This window comes from Tinamus guttatus, unplaced genomic scaffold, assembly GCF_059628265.1.
Source record: "Tinamus guttatus ecotype Peru unplaced genomic scaffold, ASM5962826v1 Tinamus_guttatus_pri_ptg000389l, whole genome shotgun sequence".
Classification (NCBI taxonomy): Eukaryota; Metazoa; Chordata; class Aves; order Tinamiformes; family Tinamidae; genus Tinamus; species Tinamus guttatus.
The window spans coordinates 4,719,406-4,735,471 of NW_028288923.1; the positions used below are offsets into that span (position 1 = coordinate 4,719,406).

A 16,066-nucleotide genomic window follows, 5' to 3' on the forward strand; every position below is an offset into this window, starting at 1 on the left:
TTTGTTGCTTGTTTGACACAAGCAATGTCTTCAGTGAGTAGAAAGAAGGCAGCTATGATATGGAGAAGCTCAAAAGGCTGTTACTGAGGTTCCATTTGCTTTGAAAATTTGTACTTGCTTCTGAACACAAAGATTCCTTGAGGATAATTAGGGTGGAGGAAAAATAGCACATGTAAATATTTTTGTTTCTCATGGTGCCTTTTAAATATCTATGACTACGAGATTTTGGGGAAAGACCAAAAAACTGCTAGACGCTTGTCCAATCTTAAGACAATCCAATCCAATCCACCAATATTTTGTTCTAAAAATTGTAGTGCATTCATGTTTAAGAGTAACAATTCTACTAAGTAGCAAACATTTATTTTACAGATCACGGTCATAAATACTGCTGACAAACATAAAAAAGCAACTTGGAAGAGCTAACATTAGCTCATCAGTGGAAAGTTGGCTTGCATGAGTACAGTTGTGAAGAAAAGTGATCTTAGGAAAAAAAAGTTACAAGAAAACTAACAAGAAAAGTCAGGCTATGGTAAGTATGAAGCAGGATAGCTATAGGAAAAGAAGAAAGTATGTGACAGTTTCAGTTTTCAGGAAAACCAAGTCAGCTGCAGCTCTGACATTTGGAAACCTGGACAATGACAGACATTGGGGAAATCCTAGTGCCTGCCCACCAAAAGAAATCCAACTACTTGGAATCTGAGTGCATAAACAACAAAGCACGAGACCTTTTAACTGTATTAAAACAGTTCTCATAACAGTTTATGAGACTGGAAAAATTAGCAATGCTAATGCCTGAATATCAGTGAATGTAAAAACTGTAGGAAATGAGAAGGATGCAGTAGTCATGGAGAAGCAGATATCAAAAGATGAAAGGAGATCTAAGATCTAGAAAGACAGACAAAACCGATAAACTACATAAAACAGCAACTGACAGAAAGCAGGGACTGGCAATTAAGACAGAAGAGAAAAAAAAAAGCTGGAATGTTTATCAGGAGGCTTACAGAAGATGTCTTGTAAAATATGCTTCACCCTTTTTTAAGGGTTTCATGTACATCATTATAACTTATTTTTGCATCTAGCTGGAGCCACATGCAAAGATGGAAAATGGCTAGAAAATGGCACTGAGGGAGAATATTCTTTCCCTAAAACAACTTTCTCCTTCCTTGCCCACCAGCTCCCCCCTTACAAGGGCTGAGTCATACCCTCACCAGAATGCAGAGAGGACAGGAGGCTCTCACTGTAAAGCAATCACTAGCAGGTCACTAATTTTTCACATGACCTGAGGAAAAGTTACAGCTGATTCCCTCATTCTCTCTTACTCACATTGATATTGCGAAAACTGTATGGGAGTCTCTCCTTCCCTGATCTCGCCTTTAAAGATACAGGCAAAAAGAAGTCAGTCACAACTGGACAAGCTAAGCTCTACATGGAGAGCAGTCCTGCTAGCATCAGGCAACTTTTCATATTCACCTTTTTACACAGGCCCTTCCAATCCATGCTCACAATTAAAACAGCCAGTCTTCACCTACTCTCTTTTGCAACTCTTCCTTTCATATTTACCTTAAATCTCAAATAATTATAAAATTAAGTTAGGATCGATTTAGAGACACCTGCAAAATTAAGGTCTAAGATCCCTAAGCTAAGGATTTTTTCACTTAGCTATGTCTAACTGGTAAGAAGATATACTAAATGCTGATACTAAGGTAGAGATGAACTTTCATATGCATCCTTTCCACTTGAAATGTCTTTCATAGTAATAAAGGTACTGCTCAACAACATATAAACTAACCAGCTGGTATAAACTAACTTGAGATAAACAGTTATCACCTAAGCAAAGTTTGAACACACAGCACATAGCCTCTGGGTACTCTTGCCCCAGTAAGATGTTTTGAGTTTAAATTTAGAATTTTATTGCCATTGGAATGCTGAGATAAACTTTCAGTCCCACTGGTACAACTCCAGGAAGAGACTATATTAAATTTTGCTGTTTGCAAGGGAGTGAGCTTTCCTTCTATTCATTACCAGGCCTACAAGCAGGGTAATAAAGCTGAGCTGTTTTTATTCATATACAACATGCACCTTATTATGGCTGGCAGAATACTGCAAGAGCAGTTCCTGTTTGCGGGTGCATCGTGCAGGAGCTGGGAATTACATCAGACTTCTATGGGGCTGAAGTCACAGACCTGACAGCACAAGAGCTGTCAGTGACAGTGCTCACAAGTTTTGCTCTTTCATTTGTCAGCCTGGGCTAGGGATCCCGTCTCTGACTTCCCTGATTCTGTAAAAGAGCATTTCAAGATAAACAAAACCGCTTACTAAGGTGCTACTGTCACAGGAGCAAAATTAAATATCTGAATTTTGTAAATACAAACAAAAAATCTGCCATTATTCCTAGGTGCCTAACATATGCTTGCAAAAGTTAAAAAAAAAAAATAATAATAATATTAGGTCCAGGTAGAAGTAAGAACTCAGATTCAGGAAGCTGAGAAACCAATCACTACAAAAATCCATTGTTTTGGATAGGGTTTCTTGGTCACTTCCTGAACTGAACTGGGCCTTGAGTCAAGGAAGATTGGTTAATTGGGCACAGGGAAAGAGTAACCTTTCTCTTTTAAGTGACAAGAAAAGATAAACTCATTTTATCACTTGGTTAATCTTTGCTGCAAGAAGCATTTCTTATTTCAAATGCAACAATTCATAACACAGACCCCAGCCAGAACCCTTAAGGTAATTTTATTATGCAATGAAGCAGATCTTCATATACTTGAGAACCAACCCAAACCATCATTTGTTTTGATAAAAGGCACTCAAAAAGCAATTTACTCAAAGTTATGCAGACTATGATAAACTATAATAAAAAATAGTATTCGGGGCAAAATAATGTCACTAACCCTATGACAAAAACTGTTGATGTTTTCTTTTCAAAGTCTCCTTCAATTCTGAAGGAAAAAAAAAGGTGGTAAGTCTTCAAAGTACTGTCCCCATGCCACAGCTAGAAGCGCCCCACTGGTGGCAGAAATATTTTCATTTTTGGGAAATGAACAGAGCTTATCCAGATCTTTATCCTGCTAACAGTGGTTGTTGTTTGTATGAAATATGAAAATTAACTGTGTGTGGAACATGTAACACCTTTTTAATCTAGTTTTTAACATAATTTTGACTGTGTTGCTTGCTTTTCAAGGTGATATGGAAGGGAAGCTTTAACTAGTTTAAGGCAAACCCACAAGTTTGCAATCATGATCATTAATAGGAGAGAGATTGAGATCTATGCTGATCTGACACATACAGTAAATTCAAAGAAGGATCCGTTGGGCTTCATTTTGTCTGTGTTTTGACTGATCATTTCAAGATTTCTATTAAGGACATATTATACTGGCACTTGAGCACACAGAGGAAGGTTGAGGAGAAAAGCTGGGGGCGTTGGTTTATTTTTTAAACACTGTCTCAGCAATACAGTCCAATTGACAGTGCCTCTCTGTTCCCTTTTACCCAGAGGAAGGTTTCTGATTTTCTTTCTGCGCACAACATAAAACAAAATTGCTTAATATTTCCCACCTCCTCAGTTCCTAACCTGTTCACTTAAAGTTGACTTAGATAGAGTTTTCTCTCCCTCGTTATCTTTGACTTCACTTTTACATCTCTCCAAAGCAGTTTTTTCCAGAATAGCCTGTACTTTGTGGTTCTCTCTCTAGTCCTTCCTCTTCTTCTGCAGTGTTTTGAAGCTTAATTTTCATACTTTTTAAGAGTTTCATTTTATTTTCTTTTTTGTAACTCCTACTTCTGTCTTTTCCTTATGTCTTTGTAGATATTGATAATGTTATGAATTACATTATACAGTACAAAAATGAAGTTCACTATAATTGAAAATAACTGACGCTTTCTTCCAGTTTTTGCAAGGGGTTGAGACTCCCTAGGAATTTATTTTAAACTCTCCTTTAATTCTCCTGCTGGACTAATGTTTCCTTTCAGAAAATGAGGACACTGTTCTAGCCAGAAGTGACATAGCACCATGAAAAGAGGGGGGAAAAAAAAAGTCCTGAGTCATGAAAGCAAAGGAGGAATACAGCAGAAATAGAATTTAGAGAGGAATAAACTCTGGCAACCTGGAAGGGACAAAGAAATGGGACAAAGCTCTAATTGAAAGGAAATTGAAGACTGACTCTGCACAAGAACGAGGCAGTCAGAGGGAGAGAACTGGAGAAGGGAGAGTTGAACTAGAAGATGCTTCTCATCTTTTAGCTCAGTTCATTATCTGCCCTTTGTCTTCTCAGGAAGACTTGGAGCTATTTTGGCAACCCGCCTCTGGCCACAGTCAACCTTAGAGCTCCAGACAAGACAGGCTCTGGGTCAGAAGCTCTCCTGTGGTCACATAAGCACTGCCAGGAGATAGTGGTGAACTTGCACTATCCTTTCGGTGCTGTGGCGAATATCTGAGCTCCAAGGAATATAAGTAAATTCTTGTTCCCACACCACCAAGAAAAGGAAGGATCTGTACCCAAAGTTTGCAGTTTGGCATATTGCTTTAATTGCTTCCGTCACTTCCCATTTCTCTGGTCTTACTGTTGCGGAAGCAAAAAAAAATTCCCATGCTACTAAGAGCTAAGCACACAGTGGCTGCCTTGCAGAAACCAGAAGACCTAGAAGAGCCATCACTAACCAACCACCACTCAAAATCACAGCCTGCTTGCCGCATCTGTGTGCGGTCTAGCTGACTCCCTTCAGACCTGTCTCTCAATTAGAGAAGCAGGCCTTTTTTTTCCTCAGTAACTGATTCATTAACCTTCTTTCTACTTTCACTGACAATTTTGGAAAACTTGTGTTTACAAGTAAGCAGATGCACTCTGCATTCATCAAAAAGAAAGCTGCTGTTAAATCAGAGCCTAGAGATATGGAATAAATTGCTTAATCTGGGATTCTAACAGTTCTGTAGCACGAGAGAACAGCAGGGAAAACAGCAGCATCAACCAAAAAAGTGAAAAGGGATACTTTTTTCTTTTTTTGTAACCAATCCCATGAAATACAAAACTAGATTAACCAAAATTTAAAAATAAGGTATTTCAATATTCATTTTTATTTGGCTATTAAAAAATGATAATGACCATATTTTAAAGATAACTTCAGCAATTAGAAGGGCTTCCTCCAATCCTATAGACAATTGAAAAAAAAATCTACTAGTTGGAGGAATATGACAAGTTTCCAGTATAGGTGATATATGATAATAACTGACACCTTAACAAAAGGATACTATAAAGATACCCTGAAATTATTTTCTCTTCTATTTCTTCCCTATTTGCTCCTCTTCCTCCATTTCTTCAGTGAACCGGATTTGCCAGTAAGGCAATTTAATCTTCCAAGAAATAAAGAAAGTCTTCCTTTTCTAACAAAAATAAAAACTTCCACTTGTCAAGGACAGAAAGCCCAAGAGGAGGAAATTATCTACTGACTGTGAGCTATGCTTTTTTTTAATCTCTAGAAATGGAAACAGCAGTATTCTGGAAGAAATAATATTGATTTAGCTAGAATGTAAGGAAGACATCTTCTGTTTGATGTGTGTTGCTTTCTGGACAAGAGTAGGACAATGCCTGTACTTCCTGGGCAAAATAACCTCCTACTGTGTTTTCACTATTATTCAGTGAGAAGCATTTTATTCCCATCTAATATTAAACTCTGAATAGAGAGAAACTTGATGCTCAGTCATGAGCCTGGCCAGATATCCAAGGAGCTACTAGTTGGGTAATTTTGCAGGGTTCTCACACCACGCTTAACTGGGGAGGGAAGACCTGTAGCTCTGTCCTCTAGAGAGGAGAATGGAAACCATGCTGGTCAAGGACACAGATAGAGCTTACTGTCCTGCTGCAGCAAAGCAGACACAAAAAACAATCCTCAAACGTGGTATAAGTTTACAAGCCAGAGTTGCTTTGCTTTTATTCCTGTGTATAACAACACAGAAGCATGACAACAAGCATCCAGAAAAATGGTTGATTTAAGCTTAACTGAAATACAAAACCGTAAAAAAATCTCCAGGTCTATCTCCTTTTCTCCACAAAAACACAACATCTGTCATCTTGTCAAGATCCACCTTAAAAGTAGTTGATTGTTGCCCATGATTCCTACTAAAAGGATGTTCCAGTTTTTAAAAGGCCACTTACTTGGCAGTTTAAAAATAAAACAATCATCTTCTGTTATTGAGCTTGAAGGCATATAAGGCTGGTAAGCGTATGCTTAATTGCTTTACCTTTAACAATATGAAGTATATTGTTGTTTTCAACCAGATAAGAATGTGCTTGATGTGAAGAATATGTTTAAGTGTTTTGTAAAATGGTAGCCCCCTCAATAAAATAACTATATATACACACCTGTATCTATCCTGGAGAACCAGTGAGATGCAGGTAGCCAGTGCTTCAGTTAAAACTAACATGTTTACTGGTTTGCAACTCTATATTGATACTCTATATCAATACTCTATATTGACAAGGCTCTTCTAAGAAAGAAAAAAAAATAGTTTGAAAAAGGAAAACCACAACATAAACTACCAAGAAAAGTACAGGAGAAAACTAGAAAAGAGAATTCAAGGAAAGAAAACTCAAGGAGAGAATTAAGTTAATCTCAGAAGGGACAGAATGCAGATATATAAACAGGTGGACATGGACAGAGTTAAATCAACACAAAGAGTCGGCACTTAATAGACAAGACTGAAATATTGAGAAGAGTAAACCAGTGAAAACTGATAGTTTTACCACTGGTGGAGGAAACTCAGGAGATGAACGCCAGCCCGAGCCTACACAGAAAGTGTTTCAACAATGTTGCAAGCCATGAAATAAACCGCTGTGCCAAAGGATTTACAAGTTTAAAAGAAAGATGCATTCTCCCCTTCTCCAGTGGTCATCTTGGCCAGATCATGACCTGCTTGCACCAAAGTGCTTGATGCTCCCTACTGCACAATCATAGAATCATTATGGTTGGAAGAGACCTTCAAGATCATTAAGTGCAACTGTAAATCTTTTTGCTTTGAGCTTAAAAAAAAAAAAAAAAAAAAAAGAAAAAAAAATCTTCTGTTGAGCAGCTGCAGAAAGTCTCTCGTGTGCTTTCTTTGACACTGAGAATGGGCACAGGGTAGCAGCTTTATTTTGCCCACAGTACAGAGTATGAAAATTTCAATAAACTGGAGAAGAAAAGGTCTTAGTAAAAAACATATAGATCAGATGAGAACTCAGTTGCACTATGTGCAATGACATGTGTGCAGTTGTAATCACTAGACACTGCTGTAGCAACAATACAACAGAAACCTTGTGGTATGATGTGCTGTCACCATTAAAGTAGGATATGACAGATGTATTCAAAAATACAAAATAAATTTACAACTTCAAATTAAGAGAATACATATGATGCCAACCTGAATAAAGAGCCTGTCATTCTTTGGATTATTCAGACATTAATCAGACCAACTCCTAATTACATCAATTTGGAAACAACACCTCTGTTTTGCATTTGCAACATCTTCTAGCTTTGTTCAGAACACATTACAACAAGTGGAACACTAAAAACATTCTTAAACTTTGAAACAAAAAATGATGTGGTTGATTCACAGTTACGCAGGAGCTGGGAAGATAAATGTAAAACCAAGCGAGACTGTCATTACCCCTAATACTAGCATTAAGTAGTCACAACCAAACCTTCAAATACTAATTGGCCAAGAAAAAACAAGCATCAGTTGCCAAGTTTCAAAATATCCTGTCAGACCTTACACCATGACCACCTCATCCACAAAATTAGAGGAAAATGAATCAGAAGGAAAAACTGCACCGCTGTCCTTGCTACTGTGTTTTCTGCATTTTTGTATGTGTTTCACTTGCATCTTTAATAAAAGGTTTAAAGATTTTTAGTGGGAGAGTTTGCCACTAAAACTATTGCCTGTCTCCACAGATATGCAGAAGTTATCCAGACCTCAGAAATAACACTAACTGAATTCTTTTTGTGCTGCGTAAGGGCACAGGACGAATAAAAATGGGAGAAAATTAAAATGGGAGAATAGGAATATGAACTTGCATCTTGCACAGTCCTAGTCATTCAAATAATCCTTTTCTTATGCAAATATATCTGCTACGTGCAATGGTAATAGGACTAGGATGTATTTCTGTAACAATACTGTTTCCTCACTACTGCCATAATGTCCCAAGTGCAAAGCAAGTTGCAAGAATTTGTGCTGCAATACAGCTATGCAAATTTACATCAGCAGAAAAATCTCATTTAACAACCCAGTGGAATTTAAAACTATCTTGAACTCTGAATACTGGCACCTCTAAGTTAATAATGAAAGATCCTGCTCTGCCAGTTAAGGAAACAAACCTGTTTTCCTTCAATATATCTGTTCCAAAGCCCTTTCTAGTCAATAGATTTCCACTGTATGTATTTTAGCACAGCAAATATGACTTTCATATGCCAGAAATATTATGTTAAACCAGTGCTTCAGGACTTTCACTGTCCTAAGTCACTGTAAGAAAATAATTTAATTCTGAGTATTATCAGAACTGTGTTATTTTTCCATGTACATGATGAGCAAAATTGCTAAGTTTACGCATATTAATGGTGCAGAATTGCTTGCAATCCTCACAGGGCTCTCAATTAGCTTAATCAAGCCACAAGAGGGGCCAGGCTATATTGCAGAAAACTCAGTTAAGATCTCTGCTCAGCACATTGCTGCAAAATGTTGGCACTATGACAAGCTGCAAGGCTACTGGGATGAGTATGTCTATCATGTATGCGCTGAGAGCTAAGCCTCCCTCACCACTATGGCCAGAATTGGTCCTGCCACCTCAAAATAGGCATTGCAAAGCCACAGGCTGCAGCCCTCCAGGTTGCGAGAGCAATCAAGACCTTGGAAAGGCTCCTGAATGAAGATTAAAATAGTGGGATTAATAAGACACAAGAGAAGCAATCAAGTCAGCTTACAAAAAAAAAAAAAAAAAAAAAAAAAAAGGGAAGGGAAGGAAAAAAAAAAAAAAGGCACCACACATGGGCTTCTCTTTCCCTACACATTAACAGACAAAATCATAAGAAAATGAACCCCAGTTGAAAGATCAAAGTAAGCACCAAGACCAGGTAAAGAAATGGTGCGAACACAGTTATGGAACTATGTGAACTATTAACTTCAGAACAACTCGCATGTGCTTCGTTACATACTTTGGAGGAAAATCAAAGAAAGAAGACCTGATATATGATAATTCAAGTCCTGCAGCCCAGATGTTAATGATTATTAAATCAAGAATAATATCACATCCATAAGAAAGAACAAAGTGTTTTTACATTCTTTCCATGAACATTTTATTTATGAGGTCGGTAGATCAGGTAGTCTGACCAATAACCTGCAGTGTTCTACAACAAATAGACAGAGGGAAAATAAAAGGCACGTCTCCATGTGTTGCATGTCTCCAGCAAGACATTTTCAGTATTTCAGTACTGGAAGTACTCCAGTAAATGGAAGAATAAGTGAGGTTTGGGGCACTGGTTATATCTAACATACTGTACACGATATAAGTTACTAATAATAATGAGAATTAAACAAGTCTTCTGTCTTCATTTTGCTCAAAGCCCTCCAGCATCTCTTCCCCATGTCTTCTGTCTTCTCACAGCTTATCAGAAATAGTTTCTCTATTTGTCCCAACTAGAATTACTCTCCAAAACACAGCAAGGGGCATATGAGGATATGAACAAGATGGGTTTAACTTGCCCCACAACAATACAGAGAAAATTAAAAAGTCTTCAATAACAAGAGGACTTGTAGCAGCATTCTGCAGGAGAAGCTATTGACCCTGATGCCATTTTTAACTGATCTAGGCAAAAGAAGCTGAGGAGTCCTGGGTACTTCTTTGCAAACCTAGATGCCTATGCAACAGCAGAACCATTTTCCAGTGGCACTACAACTCCCTCCAAAGGAAGATACCCCAGACAGAGCTTTTCAGCACTGGAGCTAGGTCTCAAGTTCTGGACAGCCCCTCTTTCATTCTACGAAACCAGATTGTAAGAAAAGGTTATGTGAAACCACTGAAATTTGAACAGTCCTCCGCCAACCCTGCCCTCCAACACAGGCCTTAAGCTGAAGAACAGCAAATGGTATCACCCATGTGGCCCAACAGAATGCCCAAAGTTGTCACGGACAAAGCAAGCTCTGCAGGCCTGATGTGCACAACTGGTTACACTGGACCAGCACTGCTGAGAGTGAGATCACCCCACACTCTAGGGAGCATGCAAATGCTAGTGGGAGGTGGGAAAACACACTCGATTCAGATATTTCCAGTGTAAGCAGCATAGCTCAAACTTGGTTTCCAGACATCAGGTTGAGAGCAGAAGAAAGGCAGCACCCTGAGACACAGTGACTAATTACTGCCAGCCTAGCTAGCCTTGGCATTTGTCACTAGCATCGGGCTTGCTTCATTCTCCATAAAGATGGAGGCCTCTAATTTGTGGACAAGCAACAAGCATTAGGGAGGCCCTTTGGCAACTTCCAGCTGGCAGAGCATGCTCCATGCTCCCCCTCCTCCCCAAAACCCGCTTAAGGGGAGGCAAGAACAGTTGTGCAAGCCTCCTTTCCTGGGTACTTTGGCACTGCAGGGGCTGCCAGTCTGAGCCATCCTCCTACCCGCTTCCCCCTTGCGGGTAGGTGCTTCCAGCAAAACGCTCTAATCCCCCTGCTCCCAAAGGACATCTCCAGCTAAGTGGAAAGGAGGTCACCCTCAGGGACACGGGCAGGGCAGAGCTGAAGGTCACGGCATGTTTCAGGCTGCGCAGTCCTCGAAGTGGTGTCACCTCCCTCAAGCCCCGCCTGGCGGCGGGTCCACGCAGCCCCGCTGCGCTCCTCTTACCTGCGCAGACCTCCGAGCCCCGCGGGCCGTGCGGGAGCCGGCGCGAGCTGCCGTCCCCGGCGAGGGGGAGAGCTCTCCCGCTCCGCCCGGAGCTCTGCCGAGCGGCGGCCCCGAGCCCGGAGAAACCCGTGTCCGAGGCGGCTCTGCCTAGGGCTACAAGGAGGCAAGCGGGGATGGACGCGGGGCACGGCCACCAGCCATCCCCACTGTTAACTCCTCTCCACTTCCTCCCACACCAAACTTGCCGTTTCCTATGGAGTTATTAATCTTTATACCCACACCCCTCACACGGATTAACCGTGCTCGGCTTCCCCCTTTCCACCCGCTCTCCCCCTCTCTCGCTCCCTGAAAACCCGACAATTAACACTGTGTATTTTTTTTTTTTTAATTCCCCTACATCTGTGTAATTATATTCGCATTAGGAATCAATCAACTCTGGTCATTACCATTAGTGATATGCTCATAAACCAAACACTAGTCATGCTAATGAACTGAATGAAACATAATTTCTTGTTGTGTAAACCGATGCTCAGCTGTAATCAGTAATAAATTCAATCAGACATTACTTACATCAACCCAAAGATATACTAAAGGCTCATGACGAGCAACAGCAGATCATTACGGGGGCAAGCGGAGGCGCGATCGCGGCCGCGGGACGCAGCCTCGGCCGAAGCGCGGCGTGAGGGGCCGTGGCTGCCGTTAGCGACCGTTAGTGACCGTTAACGGCCGCCGGCGGCCTCGCGCCCGGCGCGCGCGCGGGCAGCACCTCGTGAGCGGGGGCAGCGCCCGCAGCCCCTGCCCAAAATGGCGGCGGGGCTGCCCGCGCACCTTGCGCGAGGGCAGGGCCGAAACAGTCCCGAGGAGGCCGCCGCTGCCGCCCGCCCGCTCCCGCTTTGCTCGCGGAGCGGGACGCGGGACTGGAAAGGGGCGCGGGTGGCCCGCGCAGCCCCGGCCAGTGCCTGCTCGGCCCCACGCAAAGCCGGGGGTTTGTTCACGATCCCCTTGACTCCCTCTCTTCTACCTCCACTTTCTCGCTCTTTCTCTCAGGAAAACGCCCGGTTTCCCGCAGGCCGCGACGTGAGTCCAAGAGCGCGCAGCGAGCCGGGAGCGAGGACAGAGCCCGTGTCTTGGCCTGGGAACGGGGGGGAGAAACGCCAGGGCGCGTTCCCTGTTGTCCCACCAAAACCTGCCGAACACGCGGCGACGCGGCACAGACGATAAAAATAACGCGAGGAAAAGGCATCCTCGTTTCCAACTTTCCCGCTTTAAGTTCAGGGACAAAATATTGAGGACAACGAAACGCCCATACCTACCGGTCCATACACACCAAGCGGGGCAGCGCGGGCGCCAGGGGGTCCCTCGCTGCCCGGGGCGGCCTCGCCCCGGAGCGTTCCGCGTGCCCCGAGCCGTCGCGCGGGCGTTTTGCGCTGCGTGGGGCAATACCGCTTCCAGGTGCACGGCATTAACGAGGCGCTCGCGACCTGCAGAGACCTTCCAGCAGAAGGTGCTCCGCATTAGCGAAAGGGGAGAGACAGAAAAAAAAAAAAAAAAAAAAAAAAAAGAGAGAGAAAGAGGAAAAAAAAAAAAAAGGCGGGGGGAGGGAGGAAGCGCAGTGTGAGCCCCGCAGCTGTGGCTGCCGTGCGGGAGCCGCAGCAGCCCCGGCCCGGGCGGTCCCCAGGTCCGTCCTGGCGCAGGTTTTGCCTCCGGGCGCGCACAGCCCAGCCGCCCTCAGCCCGCCCGCCCGCCACCCCCTTCCCATCCCCGTACCGCGCAGTCCCGGCGAGCTCCACGGGGGCTCCGCGGCCGCGCGGGGCACCGCGGCTCGCGCCAGGGCACGTCGCGCTACCAGGAGGCCGCTGCTGTCGGGCGGTGGCTCCGTCGCGCCGGGACGTGGAGCCCGCGGCTGCTCCCGGCCCGCCGCAACCTGCGGATAGAGGGAGAAAGCGAAGCTCGTTACGGCGGCGCTGGCCCCGCGGCCGCGGCTGCAAACCCTTCCCGGGAGCGGGCTCCGCGACCCCGCGCAGCCCCGCCACGCACACAGCCCGGGGCTCTGTCACCGCTTTATTTCACGTTAGAGTTTAGATACAGTCGAGATCCTCGTACGCACCTTTTAATAAAAGTAGTAATCTCTTCGCGTACTGCAAAATTATAGCATTTACATCTTTAAAAGACTGTAAACAAAATAATACTAAAATAAATACTCCTAGCATCGAAGTGTACATTGTAAGATAGTTTTAGATGCTGTATAAAATGCTATCTGCCTACGGAACATAACACAGTTAATTGCTATAAATAACCGGTTATAAGAGTCTGCAGGAAACTTCCTAGCGCTTGGCGGGCCCGAGGGTGAGCAGGGGCCCCAGTGGCCGCAGGGGCCCCGATAGGGAACCCAGGCAGCGCATCGCAGCTGGCACCGCGGCCCGGCCCCGCGCCAGCCTCCTGGGCCTTCAGCTGCAGTGAGAGAACTTATTTCTGGTTAAGAAAAATAAAAGTCCCATTTAAACTTTATTGGATTAAAGCAAAAATTAATTTTCGATATTCACACATATATTACAGAGTAATAATAAAAGTTCAATATACTTCCTGGCGTTTAGTTGGGCCACATTTTACAAGAGCAAAACAAGCATCAAAACATTTAGCAGCCTTAAATTTCACAATCACTCAGAATTACATAGAAATATTGAAATACTCTAGTCAGCCTTGGCTGTGAATAGTTCTCAGTGTATAAATTTTTCCTTTGCCAGCCAGTATACAGCAAGAATTGCATTTTCCCTTTCATCATGGCATCCATGTATTCAAAAATACTTTGCTTTTTTAAAAGTTAAACTCAGAGAAAGAGTCAAGATTAACATGTTTTAAAAACAAAATTACAAAATATGCTGTAAACGACAATGAATATATCTAAAGTCTACTTGAGTGAGGCAGAAACCATGGGGGAATGATGGCAGATTACACCAGTGACACAGAGATGGGAACTAACTTTGTGGGAGGAGAGAGAGGAATATAAATGGAGGTATGATCAATTATAGTGTCTCCCGCCTGTTGGCCGCAACACAACGAAAATAAGTAGTAATTCTTCAAAGCAGATGTACACAAACCTAAGCAGGATTTAGCTTCTTTAATATTTGAATGTAAAAAGTCTGTTGTCCACAGCTCTTTAAACCCAGCTATAATTCAGGAATTTGTATGAAATTCTCTGACTTGCTGCTTTCCCCTCTGCTCGGAGAAGTTACTTAAAGCGGGAACACTAGAAATCCAGAGAACGTGGAATACTTCCAGCCTCCCATCAAGTTTCCTCTCTCCAGTTTTAGATAAGCTCTGTCTCCTTTCTCCATCTGTATCAGGACTCCGTTGCTAGCAGCTTCTCGGGTCACATCTTGGTCCCCTGCAAAGGCAGAAATCACTGGCCACCCGTTTAGCATCAAACTCACCTAAAGAGCAAGATAAAACAAAGCTCTCTGTCAATTAAAATCAGACAAGGAGACTTTCGGGGCTCACCTAGCAGGCGAAACGCTTAGTTAAGAAAGGGCCTTTTCTGACAGCTGAAACTCCAACCTCATAAAAATGAAATATCAATCCGAGCCCAGCTAAGGTATGTACTCTAAAGGAAGAAGGCTTTCACCGCTGTTTTAGACCGTCAGCTACATCAAAACACCCGGTGCATATAAAACAGGGCATTGATCCTATTTTGAAGAGTTTCAATGGGGTGCCTGTGTTTTCAGGCTATGAAAAGAGGTCTGCTCATACTTATTGAAAGATGGCTTTATGTGAAACCTCAGAGACAGTGAGGCGCAGAGCCACAGCCGGCAGAGTGTGCGTGTTTGAAGTGTATTCAAGAGGTAGTTTTCCTTTGTTAGGCAGCAAAGACAATATGCCACAACAGTCAATAAGCTGTGCTCGGCTCGCATTAATGATCCCAGAACTGCACATCCCACGTTAACTGTATTTCCAATCTACTTGCATGAGGCTGCCTAAACTAGTGCAGTGCCACATCTGCACCCTCACCTCTGCGATGGGCAGGTCCGTGCAGGCAGGTTTGCTGCCTGGGTTAGGCTACCGGGCTGCAGGCGGGGAGTTATTATCCCTGCCCCGAGGGGCAGGTCACCAAGCGGCACACACAGGTGTGCGTAGCTGCGGGCATCGTGTGCGCACCCCCGGGCACCGGTATGCACAGCTACAGGGCATCGGTGTGCACAGCCACGGAGCTCTCTTCACCCCTCGACCAACCTGCAGAGCCTTCCCACACCCCGGATCTCTCTGAAACCTTCCACGCCGCAAAGCGCGGCGCTGTGGGCGCCCCGCGACGGCGCCGCCGGGGCCCGGGCCAGGCGGCAGCTTTGGAGGATCGGGATCACAGGGAGGGTTGGGACCACAGTGGGGCCCGGCCGGCAGCGGCCCCGCCTGGCCCCGCCGCGCCTCCCCTGGCCCGTCCCGGGGGCCGCGCACCCCGCGGCGCTGACCTGGATGGTTTGCCTGTTGTACACTTTCACCACGTGGAAATTGAAACTGTAAATCCCTTTCCGGGGCGCTATGAAGGTGCTCCTCTCCGAATCGAAGTTGCTGCCGATGTTCACTAGTACCTGCAAGGAAAGCCGGCGTGAGCAGCTCGGCGGCGCCCAGAGCCCGCATCGCTGCCGTCCCGCCCGGCCCCGCCGCCCTCCCGCCCGCGGCTGCCCAGCCCGGCCCCCCGGCAAGTTATGCCGTGGCGCCCCGCGGCCGCACCTGGTCGAAGTAGATGATCATGGTGCGGTTGCTCATCTCGGAGGGCTCGTGGTTGGTGCTGCGGATGGCCGAGAAGGCGACCTTGGCGCTGCCGGAGCGCACGGAGATGCCGAGCGCCGTGCCCGTGGGGTCCGAGGTGGGGTTGGAGTCGCACACCACGAGGCACTTGCCCTCCAGCACGATGGGCTCCGTCTCGTTCTGCCCGCGCACCAGCCCCGCCGTGCCGAGCAGCAGCGCCAGCCCCAGCGCCAGCGCCGGCGCCGGGCCCCGCATGGCGCCGCGCTCCGCTCCGCCGGTCCGCGCTCCGATCCGCCGCCGCTACGCGGTTCAGAGCGGGGCGCCGAGCCCCGCGCCGGGGAGGAAGCGGCCGCGAGGAGACTGGGCAGCGCCCGCGCTCATAGCAGCGCGCAGCGGAGCGGAGCGGCGCCGCCCGCCCCACCGCGCGCGCCGCCCGGGCCGCTCCGCGCCGCGCCGGGCAGGGCCGG

The 16,066-nt window shown here is 45.2% G+C and overlaps 1 protein-coding gene across 1 annotated transcript; it reads right to left on the reverse strand.

Annotated features, from left to right (window-relative positions):
• Positions 1-13,378: 13,378 nt before the first annotated feature.
• On the reverse strand, positions 13,379-15,854 carry CBLN1 (cerebellin 1 precursor). The gene is made up of 3 exons (XM_088530853.1): positions 15,582-15,854; positions 15,320-15,439; positions 13,379-14,290 (listed from the first exon to the last, which is right to left on the reverse strand). The coding sequence occupies exons 1-3, from the start codon at positions 15,852-15,854 to the stop codon at positions 14,093-14,095; spliced, it is 591 nt and encodes a 196-aa protein (XP_088386979.1). The 3' UTR covers positions 13,379-14,092.
• Positions 15,855-16,066: the final 212 nt, after the last annotated feature.